This window comes from Temnothorax longispinosus, chromosome 2 (genome assembly GCF_030848805.1).
Source record: "Temnothorax longispinosus isolate EJ_2023e chromosome 2, Tlon_JGU_v1, whole genome shotgun sequence".
In the NCBI taxonomy this organism is placed as follows: Eukaryota; Metazoa; Arthropoda; class Insecta; order Hymenoptera; family Formicidae; genus Temnothorax; species Temnothorax longispinosus.
The window spans coordinates 16315275-16338847 of record NC_092359.1 but is presented as its reverse complement, the minus strand read 5'-3'; the positions used below and the strand labels follow the sequence as shown (position 1 = coordinate 16338847).

Sequence of the window (23573 nt, the reverse complement as noted above, 5' to 3'; positions counted from 1 at the left end):
CATTCTTATTTTGCGGTGAGACACGGCGGTGGCAACGAGTCTGCGTCTCGATATAGATCACACATATTGCAGAAATGATTTGTAACAATCACGTAACGAACACGTTATCCTGCCGCATACGAAAATACGACCGCGAATCGCAATGTAAGACAAACTGGAATAATAAGTCGTTTATTGTACAATTGAGTTTTGCTGTCACACAGACGTCAAAGAGTAACAAAGTTAAAGAATGTATCTACAGAAAATTGCTTAAACTAAATGACTATTATTTTATAATTAATGGCCAGTAGTTAAACTACTCTGCAGAAGAAACTCGTCATTTTTATTAACATATAGTGCAAAAAGATACACATTTGTCAACTTGTAAAAAAACATAAAGCCGAAAACTTGCGTGATGTTTCAGTGATGTGTGTTCGAAAGATCTCGGCATGAGCGATATAAATGCATGTTTTTGGAAACTATTAAATATACTTTCTATAACATTAATAATTAATGTGACTATATCTTCGAAAAGTTCCAAGTATAAAATGCTTTTCATTGAAATGCATTTATACCTGGAACTTTTCTAAGTATATTTAATAGTTTCTAAAAACACCTCAATCATATTATACAAGTTTGGATGATCATCATCATTTCCAACACGTATATCACCGAGAATGAGTCGCGCAACCAGCCGAATTGCTAGGGTTTTTTAAATATTTATTTTTACAAATTTATATATGTGTACATTTCTTTTGTACTACACTGCACTAGTAAAAATAACGTGTTTTTTCTGCACTTTAACATTTGATTTATTTCATTCCGTTCACCTATTACACAAAAATAACAACCGATTGGTTTCAGCAATTTCCCAATTGTCATCCTGTATGCGTTTGTAACTTAACACTGTACTCTTGACATTACGTCAACGTTTGAGACTCTACATTGTTTAAAGTTTCTATCGAGATTGATGTTATTGTAATACCGTGGTGTTGACAATGAACGCCGACGTCTGACTGCTAGGGACGACGGACGATGCCGCGGTGCATGATGCTACGCATCTTGTATACGTACGTAATGTAATACGCCGTCGTATTATGAAAAGGCTTCCGCCCTTTGTTGGGTTTCTCAAGAACATAAATCTATATCGGCAACAAATGACCACAGTTTGTGCACATAATCACATAATAATTTTTTATTGACGAATATTGCATGAAAAACGAATATTGCATGAAATAATTTTCGGCACTATTTTCCATTCCTTTTCGTGAGTGATTTAGAGACACAAATTATTTTCTATTAATTAATAATAACGTGGATAAAATTAATAAGCATACAAAATAAAATTGGTAAAAGTAAATAAAATTTGATTAATTTTTATAAATTATTGACTTCTTTTGCGATTTCACATACAATATGATAAGAAATATTTGTAATACATCGAGCTGCCGCATTCACCAACTTGTAAATGATTCTGGGAAAAGAAACGTGGACAGTCAAAGTTCCGATTGACGATTCGCCGTTTACTTCCTTTATTCCATACAGCAAAAATTGTATCGCTTAGGAGCGCGCAGTTCAAGCCACTGTTCTTGATTCGGAACGTACATCTCAGCTGGCATGCGTTCCAGACCTGGAGATTCGGGCGATCCACGCTCGTTCGTTCTTCGAGCTGAAACCGCGCAAAAAGCAGCAAAAAGGAGGCTTAACAATTAATCTCTCTTTGAAAGGAAGCGTCGCAGAGATATGGATTTCCGTCATTAATAAAAAGAATTATCGATTTTTGAACAGTTCATGAATCTCCTCGTAATGTAACGAGGTGGAAGTACTCAGAAAAATACATTTCGACAATTTATCTGCGATAAAGCCTCTTTCACCGAAACTTGCAAAACACCTTTGAAAAGTACATATTCCAAAGAAATTTCATTATACTTGACTTACCCAATCGTTTGCGCATAGCGATAGCTTCGCCCGGATGCCTCAACAGAAGCCGACCAACGCCCTCGCAACGACGTAAGACCTCGTTCTTCAGCAAGTGATTCCTGACGTTTTGCGAGATGATCGAGCACTCGGTGACCCACGTCGATACGTACGCGAAATCCGTCAACAGTTGTTGCGCACCGTACTCGCTAGAAATTTATTTTAATGCGCAATAAGAATAAATAATAGAAGATATAGAAATGTTGGCAAACGTAAATTTCGCTTCTGCATACTATTCCTAAATCGTCTCACAATTAAATAGCTTTGAGCAAACGGGAAATTTACCTAAACTTGATGCGGTGCAGATAAATATAATCAAGCCACGCCTCACACATTATTCGTAGAATCATATTGGATGTTTCGTGGTCCTCTATCACTTCCAACACTGGCAGCAATACTTTTTCTACGACAATTTCAAGCATATTATTTCAAGATAATAATAGACAAATAATAGCAAAAACGTACCGAAATAAGTTTCTACATAAAGACTGGCCGTCATCGGAGATATGTCGTTGTTTCTTCTCCAATAACTTGGCTGTGGAAAGCACATGTGCAAATTCGCTAGGCTGATCACACGACAGATCTTGGCAAGCGTGTCGATGCACTTAGCAGGGCAGATCTGCAGAAATAAAGAAATATAAAATCATCTGTAGTTTTATAAGCAACAGATTCGAGCTGAAAATTATCATTTGCGAAAAAATTATTTCCCGATTTTTGAACAATAGGGGTAAATAGTAGAGTTGTTGGCCACTTTAGAATGATTGGCCACAACTTAAAAAATTAAAGATTATAAAGAAATACTATTAAAATGTTTAAATAATGTATTAAATATTTTTGTATTTATAATTAAAAACATTTTAATATTCTTTAATTTTTTAAGATGTGACCAATTATTGTAGAGTGGCCGACAACTGTACTGTTTACCCCTATTAAATTTTTGCTTTGATAAAACCTTATTATCTTAAGAATATATATATATATAAAACAAATATAATTAGGGCATTATTCATACAAAAGATGTTGATAGAAATGAAAAATTATTAATTCAAGTTATATATGTACACTTAATTTATTCATCTGAGAGTTTTTACTTCGAAAATCTTCTTTTCCATTTATTTATCTGAAATCCAAACTCGTGTAACATACCTGAAGCAATTCAACGTTCGCTTTGACTTCGGAAACGATCTTTGCTCTCATCTTCGTGCACACGTACACTTGGACGCTAATAGAATTCATGGACAATGCGGTCGTGTGATCAGCAAGCTGAAATCAATCAATGAAAGCTAAATATAGTGCATTTTCTTTATAACAGAGATAAAAGAGTAGTACCTTGAGGTAAGACAGCTCTTCGAAACAGTTCACTACATCACCCTTGACAAGAAGGAAGAATACATCCAGGTCCCAAGTGTGAGCTATAATCTTGGCCTCCTGAATGGCCCACAATCTCGCCGTATGCACCGAATGGTCCATCCTGTGCAACACGACGATCTGCTCCGACAATGGCAGTTCAACCAAGGGTGCTCCTATCACCCATTCGCCGCCCACCTCGCATTCGTTGCTGAGAGTGACCAGCAACTGGAACAGCTCGACGAACATTTGGCCGGTGTCGGTTCCCTACAAAAACAATTAATAACAATCACTTACCATCATCTATGTGGAAACTTGTTTCTTCTCTCTCTCTCTCTCTCTCTCTCTCTCTCTCTCTCTCTCTCTCTCTCTCTCTCTCTCTCTCTCTCTCTCTCTCTCTCTCTCTCTCTCTCTCTCTCTCTCTCTCTCTCTCTCTCTCTTCTCTCTCTCTCTCTCTCTCTCTCTCTCTCTCTCTTCACTACAGATTTTTCTACTGTGAATCCTATACGTTTGTTAAATTAGTGCATTTTGTCAAACAGATATCTTCGAAATTTTAGATTGGAAGTTTCCTCCGTGGAGTACCGACCTCCGTGGACGACGGTTTCGAACGGCACTCGAAGGCCGAGGTGTAAGCTAATCTAAACATCTGGTCCCAAGCAATGACGGTGGTGTGATACCCGAGCGCGTCGCACAAAGTCTGCAGCGCTGATCTGACTGTAGGCGGGGCTGAAATTTTAAGGACGTACAATATTTTCTCTCCGAAGGATGGCATTTGTTAAAGATGAGAAGTGTCCTTTAAATAGAAAGACATTCTTACTATCGTTCCCCTGAATGAACTGCCGCAGCCAATCCTTGAGATGCTGAGCGCCGTGGCTGTGATGAGTCGCGAGTGCTTCGTGCGACCACCACAGTATCACATGATCTAAAATACTGGACAACGCGCCCCATGCTACCTCCTGATAGTAGTTCTTTACCTTCTTTACCGCGCTGCCTCTCAATCTCGTCTCGCCTAACAAGATTTTGTGTATCGCTTCAACTGTGATATTCTGTAATTTAACGCTAGAAGATGTAGTCTTCGAATCCATTCGGACTGTACCTTTACTGGTCTTTAAGGCGTCCGCGCCGAGCAATTGCGGTGATATTTCCTGCACGACATTTAAGAGTCTAAGGATCTGCTCGTTTTGCGTGTTCACAAGTGCCTGCACACTTTCGATATTGGATGCCTCCACTTCGGACAGCGATGTCGCACTCGTGATCGGTGGCGTTAAATGTCTCGTAAGAGCGCTGGAGTTTGAGACAACAAATATACCAAGATATATTTGATTAAATGGCAATTGTATTGTCCTGACAATAGTTGGATACAATATAAAAAAATATAGAAAAATATACATATAAAGGTTTACATATGTATTGCATGTAAGATCGTGCTTTAAAATGATAATAATATTGGTGGTGCAATTGTGATCGCAAACCGACCGATAGATTTCAATGCTAGAATTTTCTGAAACGTCCACGTCGTTCGTTGTAGACACAGGCTTGGTTTTCTCGTGGGGCTCGTAATTTGCCAGAAGACAGTCGATTAGTTCGTGACAGGATTCCTCCGCCCTGTTCTTCGCTAATATCTAAAATTATTAATATTGTAACGTTACGAAATGTGCTGTTAAATCCGTTTAACTTAAATTATGTTTATTAAAAGAAAATATCAATTCTAGATTGCCGAAAGCTGCAGCGACGAATAAGAAATGTTGGAACACTCGCTTGCAATATTTTCGTCACGGAGATTTTCTTCAAAGGCTCCAGCATGGATGGGCAATCGTTGTAAAAGACATTGACAGACGGATCCGACACGTCCGGATTCATGTCGAGGATTTTGTTGTAAGCATTTACCAATCTGCAATTTATCCATTATATTGTTACCTATTATCTGGCCTATTATTGGAGAAATTTAAATGTATATCTGGAAAAAATTCTATGAAAAGAAATTAATTCTCTGATGTTAAAGAGCAATTAAGATAATAAAGCTAAACAGAAGCAAACATAAAATATAATCAAAGTAGTAGAAAAAAATTGAATTTTTGTTTAACTTTTACCTGAACACTATTCTTATGTTCTCGTCATTTTTGCAATCAATAATGTCATTAATCAAATCTTGGATAAATTTCGCGATGATATTTAGTTTGCGCTTTAATACCATCGACAGATGATTTATCTTATATTTGTATATCGGATGATTGCTTAATTCCGCCGAATTGCACATCGATTTATAATTTTCTATTAATTCCTCCAGGCTATATGTTACTTCCTCGAAGACCTGTGAAATGTCCAAAGCAATTAATTGTCCGCATTTTAATTTTATTTTTTATATATACTAACAACAAAAAACATTTTTGCTGTAAATTTACATATATTCGATTTTTAACTTGTTTGATATGACGTCAGAATTTTGGAGTATTTGTGAAATGTTACATTACGAATTTTTATTCTATTATGACTTAGATTTTCGAACTTGAGAAGGACCATAAACAATGATCGAAACGTCGTAATTATTACAATTAATAAATGTGGCCAGTTGGGTCGAGTAAAAATTATTTTTGTTAATTATTTACTAGCGAAGATAAGTTTTCTGATTAGTTTAATTATCTTCCAACCTCCTGATCGCAAGTCCGAGCCTCCGCGGCGTCTTCGATGATTAAAGCTACGCATCCCGCAAGCTTTCCCATTCTCTCGTCCAAAAGAGAAGCGTCTACGAGCCATTTGTCAAGAGCACCGTCAGAAAGCGGCAGCCACTTTGCGATGTTTGCTCTGTAATTAGTATCCATGCGACGCGCTAATCAATCTATAATATCCTTTAATTATACTTATTCTCAGTTAGCGTTCGAAAGAATTTTCTGTGGCATTCTGAGAATATTATCTTTGAATTAATCCTTCCTTTCACGAGACTGCAATTTTAATATTTATTTGAAAATGTATTTTAATATTTCAGATTAATTGTGAGTATAATTCAATATTTATTTATTTATTTATTTATTTATTTAACAGTGCACCCCTTGCTCTGAACGCGCTATTTTATTTCTACGCGATTGAGAGCTCTTGACTGACGAACTGATGGATTATTGCACATCACTTTCGCGAAATCACACTGGGCAGTGAAAATTAATTATATAATAATAATCAGTTGATTGTGTAAAAACTGGTAATTGGACACTGGTCGTAGAAAAACAGTTTTTAGACAATTGTATGATAACAGATATGATTATGCAGTTGGAATTATGTCGCCGTGCGATTGTTGCTTCGAAAAGATAGCTTTGTTCACGGTTTGCTCGACATTTTATTTTTTTTTAAAGATAGTATTAGCTATTGTCACTTTTAATGGGAATGGCAAGTGTTGCACCACGCGTTCCCAGTTGCCACGGATACGCCTGACGCATGGCAATAAGGGTATACATATAGCAAGACATGCATATATGTGTACGTGCAGCATATATTATACGGTCTACATAGTCTGTTTTCTTTAATTATTCAATTAGTTTTTAATTATTCCAAGTCTGTCTAGATTTTTGTAAAATGCCGAAATTTAACAATGTCCTGTTGAATTTAATTTCAACAATTTCTGAAATGTCGAAATACAAAACAAACGTTGCGTTAAAAAATAAAAACATTGTACAGTTGCAAAATATACAAATCAAAAGACACAGTATAGTATTAGGGAGTTTTTGGAATACCGTTTTTTAGATACGGTAACCGTATCTGAATTGTTCAGATACAGAGTGAATGTTTCTGAACAATTCAGACAACGTTTACCTGAAAGACGGTATTGCAAAAACTTCCTATTGTCTCGCGCCAAGTGTACGCGCAAAGCAAGACAACTAAAAGTTAAACGATAACAGCTAAACCGATGCGTTTCTGGGTGGGCTTAAATAACCGATTCATTGGGTTCATATTAGGGGTATTCAAATAAGTTAGAGTTTAACGGTTTGACAGGTTATGTCGGGTTAAAGTCGGGTAAAAAGTTAATTTTTTAACTTTTAACCCAAAAATTAATGTGATAGGTTAATGAGTCACTTATGTATTTTGCATAACCTTAAAGAGTAGCGCGCCCAAAGTTAATTAATTAACTTTTTACTCGACTTTAACCCGGCATAACCTGTCAAACCGTTAAACTTTAACTTATTTTAATACCCCTATTATATCAAAAAACTGTCTTTATAGTCCAGGAGCTAGCGGAATTTTAGGTGACTGATTTTCTTACGCCTGAAATTTTTTCCACGAGTTATTATGGTCATGTCTGCCAAATGTAGACAGGTGGCAGAGTCTGTCCGTGGGACATAGAGCGAACAGAATTTTTGTAACTTGTATTAATTTCCAAAGACATTGACTGATTTCATTACAGCTGATTTTTTTACAGTTGATTATTTAAACCATTTCAACAAGAAAAAATGAGTTGTCCGACAAAAAAGTTGGGACATGATCCGACCCGTGTCTGCCATTTGGAATTGGTAATTTTTTCTTTGACTCTTGACTGATTTTTTTACCGCTGAATTTTATTTTACAGTTTAATAATATATTAAGGATGAAGTATATAACCTTGTCCGACAATTTTAGTGGGACAGAACCGCTCTTTGACGTCTTTGTTATGTTAATTAATCATCAATTAATGACTGAAGTATTTATGTCGGACAAAGGGGTCAAATTGTTCGAAATTTTATATATTTTCGATTTTCACACGTGTCTGACAAAAATATCGGGACATATTTGCTCTCTAACAAAAATAATGTTGAAAATATGATTATCGGACATGTGATATTATTTACTGGAGTATTTCTGTCGGACAAAGTGGTCAAATTGTTCGAAATTGTATATACTATCGATATTCACTCGTGTCTGATGAAAATAGTGGGACATATTTGCTCTCTGACAATAATAATATTGTAAATATTATTATTGGACATGTGATATTATTTACTTGAGTATTTCTGTCGGACAAAGTGGTCAAATTCTTTGGAATTTTATATACTAACGATATTCACATTATATCTCTAAAATTGAAGTGTGTAGAGGGGGTGGTCTTTTTGACGGAGAATGCCCCATGTATATAGTATAAAATTTATGCTATATATATAAAAATTGTATTTATTCATAGGTACCTTATATAAATTATACGTAAAGCTCTTAATTTAAAATTATGGTAATTCTACAGAATAGGGCCTTTTCCGAATTTTGATATTTTCTTGCGGTTTTTTTGGTAAAAACTTTTGTTGTGACTCCGACAGTGATAATCAATCGGGGGAGCCCGAAAAATATGCACCCTACCTATTTTTTTTACCTATTTTTACTTTATTTTTGATAAATGTCTAGATTAAGGGCGACCTTACCGATTTCAATGACCTTGATATATGTTGTCAAGTTCATGACCCCGAGTGACCTTCAGAAGGTTTTAGTCGTCGCTCGTTATTCGTTAAAAAGTTATTAACAAAAAAAGTTTGGAAAATACGTAGGTTAGATGACGCGCTTCAAAAGTATTTAACTGTTTAAAGCGCGTCACTAACCCATGTGGCATCTCGCATATTAACTTTCCACGCATGAAAAGTTCATGCATACACTTTTCACGCGAACCGAGATTCACGCACACCCCCCCCCTGCTTTCGGGGGAGGTGCGGTAGTCCCGAAATAGTTCACGCATACACTTTCCACGCGAACCGAGGTTCACGCACACCCCCCCCTGCTTTCGGGGGAGGTGCGGTAGTCCCGAAATAGTTCACGCATACACTTTCCACGCGAACCGAGGTTCACGCACACCCCCCCCTGCTTTCGGTGGAGGTGCGGTAGTCCCGAAATAGTTCACGCATACACTTGGCCCGGCCCGGCCCGAAAGCAGGGGGGGTGTGGGTGAACCTCGGTTCGCGTGGAAAGTGTATGCGTGAACTATTTCGGGACTACCGCACCTCCCCCGAAAGCAGGGGGGGGGTGTGCGTGAATCTCGGTTCGCGTGAAAAGTGTATGCGTGAACTATTTTCACATATATATTAGTTATTTATGCCTTCCAATACTCAAAATAGCTGCTATATTTTCTAAACTTTTTTTTGTTAATAACTTTTTAACGAATAACGAGCGACGGCTAAAACCTTCTGAAGGTCACTTGGGGTCATGAAATATATCAAGGTCATTGAAATCGGTGAGGTCGCTCTTAATCTAGACATTTATTAAAAATAAAGTAAAAATAGGTAAAAAAATAGGTAGGGTGCATATGTTTCGGACTCCCCCGATTGATTATCACTTTCGGAGTCACAATAAAGGTTTTTACCAAGAAAACCGCAAGAAAATATCAAAATTCGGAAAAGGCCCTATTCTGTAGAATTACCAGAAATAGGAAAAAAATCATATTTTTCTTAAGTGTGGCATATTCCCCCGAGTTATCTTAAACCTAAATATTTATTTTATACGCTATGAATAAGCTACGTACTTTAATATTTTGCAAAATTGTATTCTGGATAATTTAGACTACTTGTAGTACATAACACTATTAAAATACAAAGAAAGTAATAAAAACATCTTTTTACATGTTTTAAACAAAAATGTCTTAAATGTATACGAGGAAGACTAAAAAAAAAAAAGTAACTAAAAAAATTTTTTTTAACATATAATTACAGTGTGTGTGTGTGTGTGTGTGTGTGTGTGTGTGTGTGTGAGAGAGAGAGAGAGAGAGAGAGAGAGAGAGAGAGAGAGAGAGAGAGAAAGTGTGTGTGTGTGTGTGTGTGTGTGTGTGTGTGTGTGTGTGTGAGAGAGAGAGAGAGAGAGAGAGAGAGAGAGAGAGAGAGAGAGAGAGAGTGTGTGTGTGTGTGTGTGTGTGTGTGTGTGTGTGTGTGTGTGTGTGTGTGTGTGTGTGTGTGTGTGTGTGGTGTAGCAAGTTAGGATTAATATTACCATTATTATCTACAAAATTATACATGTATGTTTGATGACTGAGTCTGGATAGTTCAAAACGGGCGAAGTTGTTTTCATTAATTATGTCAATGTAATCATCTGATGTCATAATCCCATCAATTTCGATAAAATTTCCTATTCTGCTCATACGAAACATTCCCAGACCATAATATTTCCTCCAACATACTTTACAGTTTTCTGAATAGGACGATTTTGAAGCTCTTCTCCGTATTTTTTCCAGACTCCAATCCGTTTTATTTGTCTAAATAATTTGCTAATTGTCCATAGAATCTTTTTCCAGAAGTTTAATGACATATTCGCATATTTTAAGGGGTCATGCTACCATAACTGTCTCCAAAACAAGCATAAATTCTAGATTTTTTTTCTTCGCAACTACTGCATAAAATTTAATTTACATTTAAGGACTCTATTCTACATAATTTTAAGTATAAGTCATAAAAATTTCATTCGATCTTACTGATAATTGTGGCCAGTACAGCAATTCTTGTAAAGTGCCGCTGCCTCTGCACGGACCGGCGGGCGACATTCTCACGCCCACACAGATAGTTTGAAACCATTAATAAAGAATTTTCTTGTAAATAAAGAAAATAGCTAAAACCTAGCATAGCGGTTTTCAATTTTCTCGAAAATTGTGAAATACGCTCGATTCTAAAATCAAACATCGTTTTTGCCTCAACGAATGAAAAAAATTGTTATTAAAAAATGGAGCAACATATCCAAAAAATCCTATGTTAGGTCGGAGAAAATCTATTTAGACATATTCCTGCCAAATTTCAAGTCAATTACCATTAGTTTCGGCTGTAAAATGTCGCGCCCGACTTAAAAAATGTAGTTTCGAGAATAACGCAAAAGAAAAAAGACTCGAGTTTTTTATGTGATAAAATTGCATTTCTTAGCTCATTGGCCTTAACTCAAAATGTTCTTAAGACTTTAAACTTTAAGACAATTTAAAAAAAGTCGAAAAAAGTTGCATGGAGGCATAATATGTCAACTTCACAGACACGTGGCATGACCCCTTAAGGTAAATTGCAAACGTAACTTCTTGTTGCTATATAGCAATGATTAAAGGTCATTATAGACGAGCCGATTAAATTTGCTTCACTGATAAGTCTACGACCTATGACATACAGTAGTTAAATATGTCCGAGGTAAAACAGCAAGTCACGATAAATTCAAAAGACGGCAATAGACGGCAAAATAACAACTGTTAGGTAATTTTGTCATTATTTTGATTTTATTGAGATTTTTTGTTCTACCTATTTTAAATGCAAATTAATTTCACTACGTAATTTTACAATTAAAATACTGTAAAAAACAAAATAACAATAAAACATAGGAGTTACAAATAGCTCATTTTTTGGGTTTTTACCCATTTTCTCCACTCTTTGACAGCAAACGGATGTCATCATGTGATTCTACGGTCTATAAAAAATTATAAGAAACCATGCAAATTTTACATGCCAGCTTGAGGCAAAAATCGGCTACTTTATAACATACTCTTTTCAAGACAAACAAAATTTAACTGTTAACCCTTCATGGTCACACTTATCTACAGTTTTATAATGGTTACATCGGGATCAAAACAATCCCAGCGACTTTAATCAGCTGCGGTATTTACATTTTTTATTATTTTGACTTGAAAAAATTACTAAACTTTCTTGAAATGTTGTAAAACCTGCCGTGTGTGTAATATTAATTTTGTTAATTATTTAATACTAGCTGGTTACCCGGGCTTCGCCCAGGTCTTTTTTTTTCACCACCCGTAAGAATTAAAAAAATCGGTTTCCAGAAAATCGGTAACGAAAAACTACACACTTTATAGCACTTCCCGGAAAAATCTACCCCTATTTTATATATTGGGGTAAAAATTCGGTCCAGCCGTTCTTGAGTTATAAATGGTGTAACTAACCCGACTTATATATATAGATTAACATATTGAAAAAAATCGCAAAAGCTTGGAGTTAATGTAATCCTGTTTTAAAAAGTTTTTGGGGTCATGCTGACCCCTAGGTGGCCACGAAGGGTTAACATAATAATAAAGTACTATAGTGAATATTATACCAAATTAACCTTAGTGGCTTTCTTTTTTTTCAATTTAATAAACAGTAATATTTAAGAAATATAAATAAAGTTGAAAAAAGAATAATTTACGTAATTTTTTAAATAAAACCTTAAAGTAAATAATACATGCTTCTTATTTCATGTTTAATAAAAATAGTTTATTTCAATATTTTTGTTTTCTTAAACCATAGGAGAACTGTGCCTAATATCGTCCTTGTTCCTAATTCCGCACCCTATGATATTGAGACTGTTACGTGTTGCATTCTATCAGTGAGCAATAGAAGCTGTTGAACAACGCTGCTTGAGACGATCTTTTGTTTTATTTCAGTCAGAACTGTTTTGATATAAAAAGTAGCGTGGCAGTTTATAGTTTTAAAGAAGTTTCGAAATTTTGTAAAAGATGTCTTACGTTATTAATACAGTAAAAAAGATATGTACTAACAACAAATTTCTGCCACAAAAACATGTGATATTGTGTCTAATTTTATTCCTAAATTAGAGATATTCGTCGCTAACCATTATTGTGATGCTTTAATCGCGGATTACCTATGTTTCTTCCTTGCGATATTCCTAATTCCGCCCTCTAGGAATGTTCATTATACCGCCCATTTTTCTTAACTGGTCTGCCTCTACAATACCTCTGAAGCTCCCTCACCCTCCCGTCCAATAATTTTCCGAGAGTAAATCGGCTAGGCGGGATGCTGACCACATCACTCCAACCTATACAGTCGATGAAACACCATGGGCTTCCTTAATCATTAAAAGATGATATCTTTATTAACTTTATGTCCTATTTTGAGTTGTTTCTATTTCCAGCATATATTGTGTGTCCTAATTGTATTTTTACCAAAAATACGTAAGGGTGTGATATTAGGGTCGGCCAAAGGAAATGATCACGAAAATCTCATTGTGCATATTTCGGGAGCACATAAATCGATGAACATTTTAAGACAAAAGCCAATTCGCTATCTGTATTTTAACTGGTACTTTACTCTTGTACCTACGGGTCGGCCGAAAAATCGTGAATAGAGCACATAATTAGCACATAAAGAGCACTTAATTTCTGCATATGTGTTATTTCGTTTTTTTTGTGGGGGAGGGGTGTTAACTTAACAGACATGTTTAAAAAACTAAAAAATGGATTTAATAATACTATTATAAGATCCGCTTCGACCAAAAATGGCACTTTTCATTGCTTGTGTTATTTTAAGTTTTTTTTTTCTAATTTTGCATAAAATACTTAATTTTTTAATTAACATTAATTTTATTAAATATTTTCATAAACAGTGAACGACACAATTTTTGTATCAGTTTATTGTATCGTGCAGTTTACTCTTAAATAAAAACACGTACCCCCCCCCCCCAAATCGACCCCAAGCTATCGTTCAAGCCTACTTAGAACTTGATCCGTTCACTCATTATTGAGATCTCAAAATCTCGGGTACTCGCAACTCGTGCGTTCGCGTAAATGAGTCACGGTGCGTCTCGCTCCGCGCGTACTTGGCGCGAGACACTGCCGTGTCTTTTGATAATAAAGTAGACTCCCACACTTAAAAAATAACATTTCAAAGTAACAATTTTCTGAAACTTATTTAAATCATATACTATATATATATAAAACATAAGAGATATTTTTTCCCATATAAATATCATTTGGCTCTTATTAGAATTTTATTTAATCTGACGTTAATTTAATTTACATTTGATTTATATTTGAATCAAATTATATTTGAATTTATTACCATATTACGTCCACAGTTGGAAAATTAAAATCATATTAACACACTGCATTTCCTTAATTATGTTTGTGCGGCTGATTTTGCATATCTTAACAAGGTCACGTATAATAAGATTGAACTCACATAAGCTTCTAACATTGTTTTAATACAATCGTTTTTCGCGAGTACAGTTTATAATACACTGCTCAAAAAAATTAGGAGATTACTTTTTGTCAGTAAATTTTTGTCCTGTGTAAACTGTAATTACTCAGCGAATAATTAAAGTAAAAAAAAGTTTAAAAAAAAGGGTTTTATAGGGCAAACTCTCTACTGTAAGGTGCTTTTGTCCAATTTCACTCAGGTTAATACTCAAAGGCGTAGTCAGCTTTGAATAAGGATGTATTTGAGATATTCAAAATGTTGAAATTTTAAATCTTTCACCGCCTAACAAAAAAATTGGTGAACATAATTATTAATACCATCTCAAAGTACGGACTTTGCCCTTTTAAATGAAAAAAAAACTTTGTCCTACGCCGATTATTTAGCCGATTTAGCGAGATATCATAATTTAAAGTAACCTCTGTTTTTTTTGCGATTACAAACATTCCTTAAATGACTTTCTTTAATGATACTTTATGTAAGATTACATATATAGCTTATACACTTTTTAGGCAAAAATCGGTAACTTTTTCACCGATCTTTGCTTAAACTCTATCCATAAAAAAAAATTTAGCTTGATATCTCAAAATTTGCGGAAACTAGAGCAATCACGTAATTTTTTTGAACAGAAATCGGTAACCTTTTTATTATAAGCAATTTTTCTAATTTTATTATATTCTTTAATCTCTTTTACCTATTTTATATATAATTCTTTAATAATAAACTAAGTATAGGCTCTCCTGAATGAATCAAATAAAAGAAAGTGAGAGAGGCAATCGGAGCCACGGTAATTAATGCGCAATCAAAATATATAAGTAGTCAATAAGATAAAATATATTAGTTAATACATATTCGATAAAGGCGTTTCGACACTTTCTTTGTGTCATCTTCAGCGCATAAACAAATTATACATAAAAATTAAACGATATATAAATTAACAGTCAAACGCGATAAAATGATATAGTCGATCAGTAGACAAGCGCAGTTAAATCAATAAAATGAAAATCTTACGAATGTTCGGTAGTCTGTCAGGCTGTGGATATGCCAGTGTGCAATTGCTCCGAATCGATCGCATCTTCGACGCTTAACTTCCAGGTTGGAAGACCAGGAAGAAAGGAGAGATTCAAATTTGATTGTCGGAGCATTACAAAACAGAAAGTCGCAGTTAAAATGTACCTCATGTACCTGTCACTCTGACGTATCGTGAGTCAGTGACTATATATTTTGATTGCGCATTAATTACCGCGCGTGGCTCCAATTGCCTCTCTCACTTTCCTTTATTTAATTCTTTAATATTATCATATACTTATAATTCTTGATATCTCAAAATTTGCGGAAATTAGAGCAATCACGTAGATTTTTTTAAACAGAAATTGGTAACCCCTTTATTATTAGCAATTTTTCTAATTCTATTATATTATATAGTCTCTTCTACCCCTATTTCATATATGGTTAATCAGTTCTTGAGTTATAGAAATTTCGGTAAATTTGGCACATATAAATACACACACACACACACACACACACATACGGACATTTTTTAAAATTGCGATTTTTCGACGTTTTCGAACATAAGGAACACATTGGCATCGAAAACTAAAAAAACAATTTTTTCTTCAATATTTTTTACCCCTATTTCATATATAATACTTTAGTATTTGGTTGATTATATCTAGCTTTATACGCGATCAAAGGTTCATACACGAGGTTTACGAAAACAAAGCTTCCTCTATGAGGAAGCAAAATGTAAATTACATTTTCTATTGTAGGTACTATATCTCGCTCTCCTTCTCTCTTCCTTCACCTCCTTCTTCTATCCCTGCCTTTATTCTTTTGTCTTGAACGGAAATGGTTTAAATTAACCTTACGAAAGGAGAACCTTAAAAACACTATATATATGGCTGGTTTATATTACAATAGTCATTCGACAATTGGTTTATAAAGTAATCAGAGTCATTTCTCCGCAGAACTAAAACAATATCATAGTGATAATACGAACATCAAGACCAGGTACAGTTGACAGTATAATAATTAAGTAAGAAAAAGAAGTAGGGTAACTCGGGGGAATATATGCCACACTTAAGAAAAATATGATTTTTTTCCTATTTTACTTTCTTTTTGAGGTATCTTTGCATCTTGTAAAAAAACTTGGCGCTGCTAGACCTCGAAATTTTAAATAAATAAATAAATTTATCCTCTACTTAATGATAAGCCGCATTATCCGTCGTCCGCGTCGTCACGCACACCCATATCACTCACTCGCACATCCACGCTGATAATCATTTAATATTACTCCCATCGCATTATTTTCTGAATTATTTTTATTTATTGTTGTCCTTATTTATTTAAAATTTCGAGGTCTAGCAGCGCCAAGTTTTTTTACAAGAAAAATTTATGTATTTTAATAAAATATTTTTATTTTGTACTGTTACCTCTGTAATTCTTTGTGACCACTAAAAAATACACATGTGAACTTTGTATTTAAATACCTTGTATTCCCTTGTTAAATTTAAATAAAATTTTTTAATCTTATAAAATTGTTATCATACATTCTTTTCTAATTGACACAATGTAAAGATTTTTCAAAGTAGTGCAACAATTATTTTTTGAGGCAATATATATGTTCTCTCTGTAATTGGCGCTGTATAATTTAAAGAGATATCATTTCTTTTTTGTAATTGTAATAAATCACTTGAAGCGCGACTCTTCTTTTTGATAAAGTAACATAATTTTGTGATGTGTATCACTTGGGTTATAATTTTTCGGAAATAAAGATACTACTGCTTAGATTTTTTCAAGATTTTTCGAGATATAAAGATTACCTCTACCACTTGTTACTTAGGTTTTTTCGATGTATAATACTACCACTTTCTTTTTTTTTCGAGGTAACAACATATACACTACTATGCGTGTACTTGGCGCCTTTTTTTACCTTTTTTTTAAAAAAGGTAATTTTGTACGGATATCACGCCTTTTTGTAGTATTACGCATTTTATAAACAGTATGTATTACAGGGTAAAGCTATTTGGAGGTATAATACTACCACTTTGTTTTTTTCGAGGTAACAACATAACAGGGTAACAACATAATACATATACACTACTATGCGTGTACTTAACGCCTTCTTTTACCTTTTTTTTTAAAAAGCTCATTTTGTACGGATATCACGCCTTTTTGTAGTGTTACGCATCTTAATCTTATAAACAATATATCTTATAATCTTATAAACAGTTTATACAAGGTATGAAGCTAAAAGTGTTACGGGCTATTATTTCTAAAGAAAACAACAATTTAATATTTTGCTTAGTTTTTTAAAAATAATAATCTGTAACCCTTTTAGTTGTACACCTTGTATATATTTTTCAATTTTAACATAAAACATAATCGCAATATAGCATGATTAATGTTAATAAGTCGTTAACTGTAAAATTTTTTATTTATTTTTATTCGCGTGTCTTACTGAATGTTGTTCGCAACTGTATATGTTCAGGTATCGATATTTTTTGATAATTACAGATGGACACCTGTAACACGTGTCTGAAATTTACCTGATTTGTTTATTCTTTTATTCCCTTTAACTAATCGCAAATTAATTCTATTTGATAAAAGCAATTCTGTTAAATTTCTCATACTTAACGCATCGTTTATAATTTTCTATTAATTATAAATATTAAATAGTACGATATATATATATATATATATATATATATTCGTACTCATATCCTTGAAAATTATTTCGGGAATTCGAGCGAATGTCACAACTAGATAAAATTATCTTTCATATTTTAACAGTTGAGTAGGAACATATTTGAGTTGGCGATAAATGATTCTCTGAAACCGCACGTGTGTGTAAATAATTCAGTAAAAAATATATAATCTTTATTTCAAAATACATTTGCACACTACGTACCAAAAATATATAATATAATAACGTAGTTTTTGCTATTTAATTGATTGAATTTTAGAAAAGAAAAAGATTTAAAAGTATATAACTATGTCAGTCAATAAAGAGACATAGACGCAAATTGAATCATATATATTTAATTGCCTGCTCATTAAATATAAAGTGCAAACACATAGAAATTGTATATTTTTCTATACTTAAATGCAATAGAAAGAAATAATTAAACAAGTATCCTTGCATAGGAATATTATGCATAATTTTTACAAAACATATTTGAGATTCGCACAATTGAGATATATAATAAAATTAATAACGATTCTATAAATCTTAGGTATATGTTAATAATACGACATGATCTTTTTAATCATGAAACTTACAAACTAACAGAAAAAGATTCGTATCCTAAATGCCAATAATTTTTCTAATGTAACAATAATACTGAAAATATATGGATAGAAATATATATAATAAATAATAACATAATAATGATATACAAGAGCTTTTGTCGCGCATATCGATTTTCAATAATGGATATTATAACAAATACGTTTTACGTTCATTCGAAAACAAATTATGTGTACACATAATAAAAATTGTATGAATTAAAATTATGTGTATACACATAATAAAAATGCGGAATTATTTTTGTCAGAGATAATTTTAATTCATCCAATTTTTATTATGTCAAGACATAATTTTAATTCATCCAATTTTTATTATGTCTAGACATAATTTTAATTCGTCCAATTTTTATTATGTCTAGACATAATTTTAATTCAGCGAATTTTTATTATGTCATGACATAATTTTAATTCTGCCGCTAGGGAATTTTTAAGTCGATTCTTATGAATCAAGATTGAATTTGATGTCTAGGTGTCCCAGGTTGCCGATGACGAGGTCCACATAGTGCGCTTCATAGTTTTCGGTATCCAGGTGTATTAATATCTTCAATTCGATGTCCACGTGTTCTAGGTTGCCGATGACGGGTTCCAGATAGTGCGCTCTATACTTTTCGGTGTCTAGGTGTAATAATACGTTGAATTCGATGTCTAGGTGTTCCACGTTGCCGATGACGAGGTCCACATAGTGCGCTTCGTAGTTTTCGGTGTCTACGTGTATTAATACCTCGAATTCGATATCTACGTGTCCTACATTCAGATTTAAAGTTATTAATACACCTAGACACCAAAAACTACGAAGCGCACTATGTGGACCTCGTCATCGGCAACCTGGGACACGTAGACATCGAATTCGAGGTATTATTACATCTAGACACCGAAAACTACGGAGCGCGCTATTTGGACCTCGTCATCAGCAACCTGGGACACCTAAACATCAATTTCAAAATATTAATACACGTAGACACCGACAACTACGGAGCGCACTATGTGGACCTCGTCATCGGCAACCTGGGACACCTAGACATCGAATTCAAGATATTAATACACGTAGACACCGAAAACTACGAAGCGCACTATGTGGACCTCGTCATCGGCAACCTGGGACACGTAGACATCGAATTCAACGTATTATTACACCTGGACACCGAAAACTACGAAGCGCACTATGTGGATTTCGTCATCGCCAACCTGGGACACCTAGACATCGAATTCAACGTACGATTACACCTGGACACCGAAAACTATGAAGCGCACTATCTGGATCCCGTCATCGGCAACCTGGGACACGTGAACATCAAATTCAAAGTATTAATACACGTAGACACAAAAAACTACAGAGCGCACTATGTGGACCTCGTCATCGGCAACCTGGGACACCTAGACATCGAATTCAACGTACGATTACACCTGGACACCGAAAACTATGAAGCGCACTATCTGGATCTTATCATCGGCAACCTGGAACATGTGGACATCGAATTCAAGCTATTAATACACGTAGACACCGAAAACTACGGAGCGCACTATGTGGATCTCGTCATCGGCAACCTGGGACACGTAGACATCGAATTCAACGTATTATTACACCTGGACACCGAAAACTATGAAGCGCACTATCTGGATCTTGTCATCGGCAACCTGGGACATGTGGACATCGAATTCAAGGTATTAATACACGTAGACACCGAAAACTACGGAGCGCACTATGTGGACCTCGTCATCGGCAACCTGGGACACGTAGACATCGAATTCAACGTATTATTACACCTGGACACCGAAAACTATGAAGCGCACTATCTGGACCTCGTCATCGGCAACCTGGGATACTTAGACATCGAATTCAAGCTTGATTCATAAGAATCGACTTAAAAATTCCCTAGCGGCACTTTCTGCCAAGCGTAGAGAACCTTCTTTTCCGGCAGCGGTGCGGTAATACGATGTAAGGATACGAAATCTCTCCAGATAAACATGAAGGAATTGACTCAATATATATTATATAAGTATATATACCTAATTTACCTAAAATACCTAAATAGAAATCTTACTCCTGACCGATAAGTCTATCGACCTAATTTCGAAATACGCGCGCGATATCGAAACTGGCGATACCTGCGCCGCCAGCGTCGAAAAAGTGAAAGTAACGTTTCTGATTATGACGTCATCATACAAGACGTCGGCGTTAGAAGTATATAGTATACGTATCTTAAAAATAAATTTTCACATTTGGACTTTGCGTCGCAATATCTCCGCTCGTAGGGCACGTAGCGGAATATTATGAGAGAAACCCCCCCGTAATTGGACCCCAAGCTATCGATCAAGCCTACTTAGAACTTGATCCGTTCACTCGTTATCGAGATCTCAACATCTCGGGTACTCGCAACCCGTCGCGTCGCGTAAAAGAGTCACACGTCGCGTAAAAGAGTCATCATCTTGATCACGGTCGGTCTCGCTCCGCGTGTACTTGGCGCGAGACACTACCGTGTCTCTTGATACTGGTCTTCTTTTTCCTTCTTTTATCTGTTATTTATATATGGTTTTAATGAAATATTTTGATTCTTTACTATTAAAAAGAAAGAAATACAAAAGTGTTGTAAAAGTGGCATATTACCCCCATGTGGGGGTAATATGCCACATATACAAAAATGTATAGTAATTTAACTTTAGAAGGGCATTCTTGTCTAAAAACATGTAAAAGAATATTTTTATTACAATTTCAATAAAACACTAAGAAAATTCTAAAAAGCACCTTGTCATACTTGTCATACTGTACTTACCCCATAAAAACTATAATACTGACAGGAAGTAAGTAAAACTTGGGCAAAACGTCAGATATAATATTTTTAACAATTTCACAGTATTTACAACAACGCTCCTAGCCATAGCTTTGTTAAACATAACGAGTGGCATATTCCTCACACTGGCATATTCCTCCCAGTTACCCTATATATAAAATACACATATAGCACTTTTTTAGATTATCCGAGAAAATAATAGAAATCATGGATAACACAAAAGCATATAGATTGTGGAATATTCAGCCCGGCGAGGAGATTGTTATTTCTGGTATTGCTGGTAGATTTCCAGATTCAGACAATATGAATCAGTTACGAGAAAATCTTTTCAATAAAAGGGACCTTGTTAGAGCAGATCATGGGCGATGGAAGACAGGTGATTATTTCATATGCACGATAGTTCTGCATTCATGCCTGATTGGTAGATAAATGATATGATACACAATCAAATTACAATTAAGGGAAACGCCGTAATCGGTCAGGACTGAATCTTGAATGGAAAAATGTTTCAGACAAAAGTTGTATGGTCTAAAGGGAGACACATTATTGATCGTAGATATATTAGATGTCGTTTTCAAGAAATGTTAAAGACGACCAAATCCTTAAATAGAACTTAATTTTGATGACTTACATTGGAATCATGTATCCCCCTTTAGACCATACAACTTTTGTCTGAAACATTTTTCCGTATCTTCCATATTTTTCGAGATATTTGCCTGCGTCGATTAAAATGACTCACCCTGTATGTATACATATATACAGAGTGTCCCAGAGCACCCTTGGCAACGCTTGTGAAGAGCTGTAGAAGGGATCGAGATAAACAAAAAAGTCTTCTACAATTTTGCAATATGCGCAATAGTTGATGAGTTATTAATTAATACGTCTGAGCAAATCTGCGCGTGACGCGTGAAAAGCAGTAGCCCGGACTTGGCATTGGCCTAATTTACACCGATCTCTTGATTCGCCGCGCAACCTCGCTCCTCGCCTCTCGCTCCTCGCCACTCGCCAACGCGCGCGCCTGCCGATTCCGGCCTACCGCTTCTCATTTACTCAAACGTATTAATTAATAACTCATTAATTATTGCAAATATTCCAAAATAGTATAAGACATTTTTATTTATCTCGATTTCTTCTACCTCATCACGAGCATTGGATACTGTGCGTTGAGACATCCTGTATATTAAGGTATAGTTATTTGTGTAACAAGTGCTGTAAGATGAAAATTCACTGGTGCGGAGTTGACGCACGAGCCGAAGGCGAGTGCGGTCACCGCACCCGGGAATTTTCATCTTTACGCACGGCTTGCACACCCTATTTTATGTTGCAAGTACGTGGAAAGTGGTCTATCACGCACGCGTAGCGTGCGTAATGGGCCACTTTCCATGCACGTGTTACATAAATGTATTTTAAACTAAAGTTATATGAAAAAGTGAACGAGGAGCGTAACGCTTTGTGTGAAATTGTACGTTTCGTTAGATCATCCGGATGTACCAAGTCGTATGGGAATAGTTAACAATTTGAATAAGTTTGATGCGGATTTCTTCGGATTATCTTTCGAGGAAGCACACACACTTGGACTTGAGACGAGAATGTTACTGGAACATTCTTATGAGGCAATTATCGATGCCGGTATTAATCCAAAGCAGTTACGAGGAAAAAATACTGCCGTGATCATAGCAGCATCCTTTTCTGAAACGCAAAATAAATTTTTGTTTGAAGATCTTGAGGTAGAGAAAATTATTAATTAATAAGTGTAATAGATGAGATTATTGAATTTATCATTCATATGCAAGAATTAATTGTAATCGCGAACTTTCTGCAATTAGATAGGTGGTTTGAATCTTACTGGATGTCACAAATCTATAATGGCAAACATGATTTCGTACTATTTGGATTTGAAGGGACCATCATATGTAATTGATACAGCTTGCAGCTCTAGTTTTTATGCCATGGCCGCTGGTTATCATTGTATCATATCGGGCAAATGTGAAGACGCGATAATTGGGGCTGCACATTTATGTCTTAATACAACTACAACTCTGCAATTCGCTCGTCTTGGTACTTTTACTGAAACTAATTAATCTTATAATATAATGAGCATAAAAATTAAAAGATTACATTTTTGTCATTTGCACACAAAAAACAGAATGGTGTAAATTTAGTAAAAACATTTGTAATTTCTCTGTATATACTATTATATATACAAGGTGTCTCTAAAGTCTGACTCAGCCTCCTAGATCTCGAAAACGGGTTTAGATGTGGAAAAACGTTCCAGACAAAAGTTATAAGATAT

General features: G+C 34.9%; 2 protein-coding genes across 2 annotated transcripts in view; one reads left to right on the top strand and one right to left on the bottom strand.

Annotated features, from left to right (window-relative positions):
* Nucleotides 1–155: 155 nt before the first annotated feature.
* LOC139825342 (uncharacterized) lies at nt 156–6785 on the bottom strand. Its single transcript, XM_071797995.1, has 11 exons — nt 5952–6785; nt 5394–5614; nt 5062–5194; nt 4121–4925; nt 3890–4029; nt 3286–3570; nt 3103–3219; nt 2422–2575; nt 2242–2359; nt 1918–2105; nt 156–1648 (listed from the first exon to the last, which is right to left on the bottom strand). The coding sequence occupies exons 1-11, from the start codon at nt 6120–6122 to the stop codon at nt 1512–1514; spliced, it is 2469 nt and encodes an 822-aa protein (XP_071654096.1). The 5' UTR covers nt 6123–6785; the 3' UTR covers nt 156–1511.
* Nucleotides 5044–23573, top strand: part of LOC139825350 (fatty acid synthase-like) — a 31882-nt gene continuing 13352 nt past the window's right edge. Inside the window, 4 exon segments of the mRNA XM_071798003.1 lie at nt 5044–5178; nt 21463–21656; nt 22757–23007; nt 23107–23338. Coding sequence (XP_071654104.1) covers nt 5162–5178; nt 21463–21656; nt 22757–23007; nt 23107–23338 — 694 coding nt within the window. The 5' untranslated portion in view covers nt 5044–5161.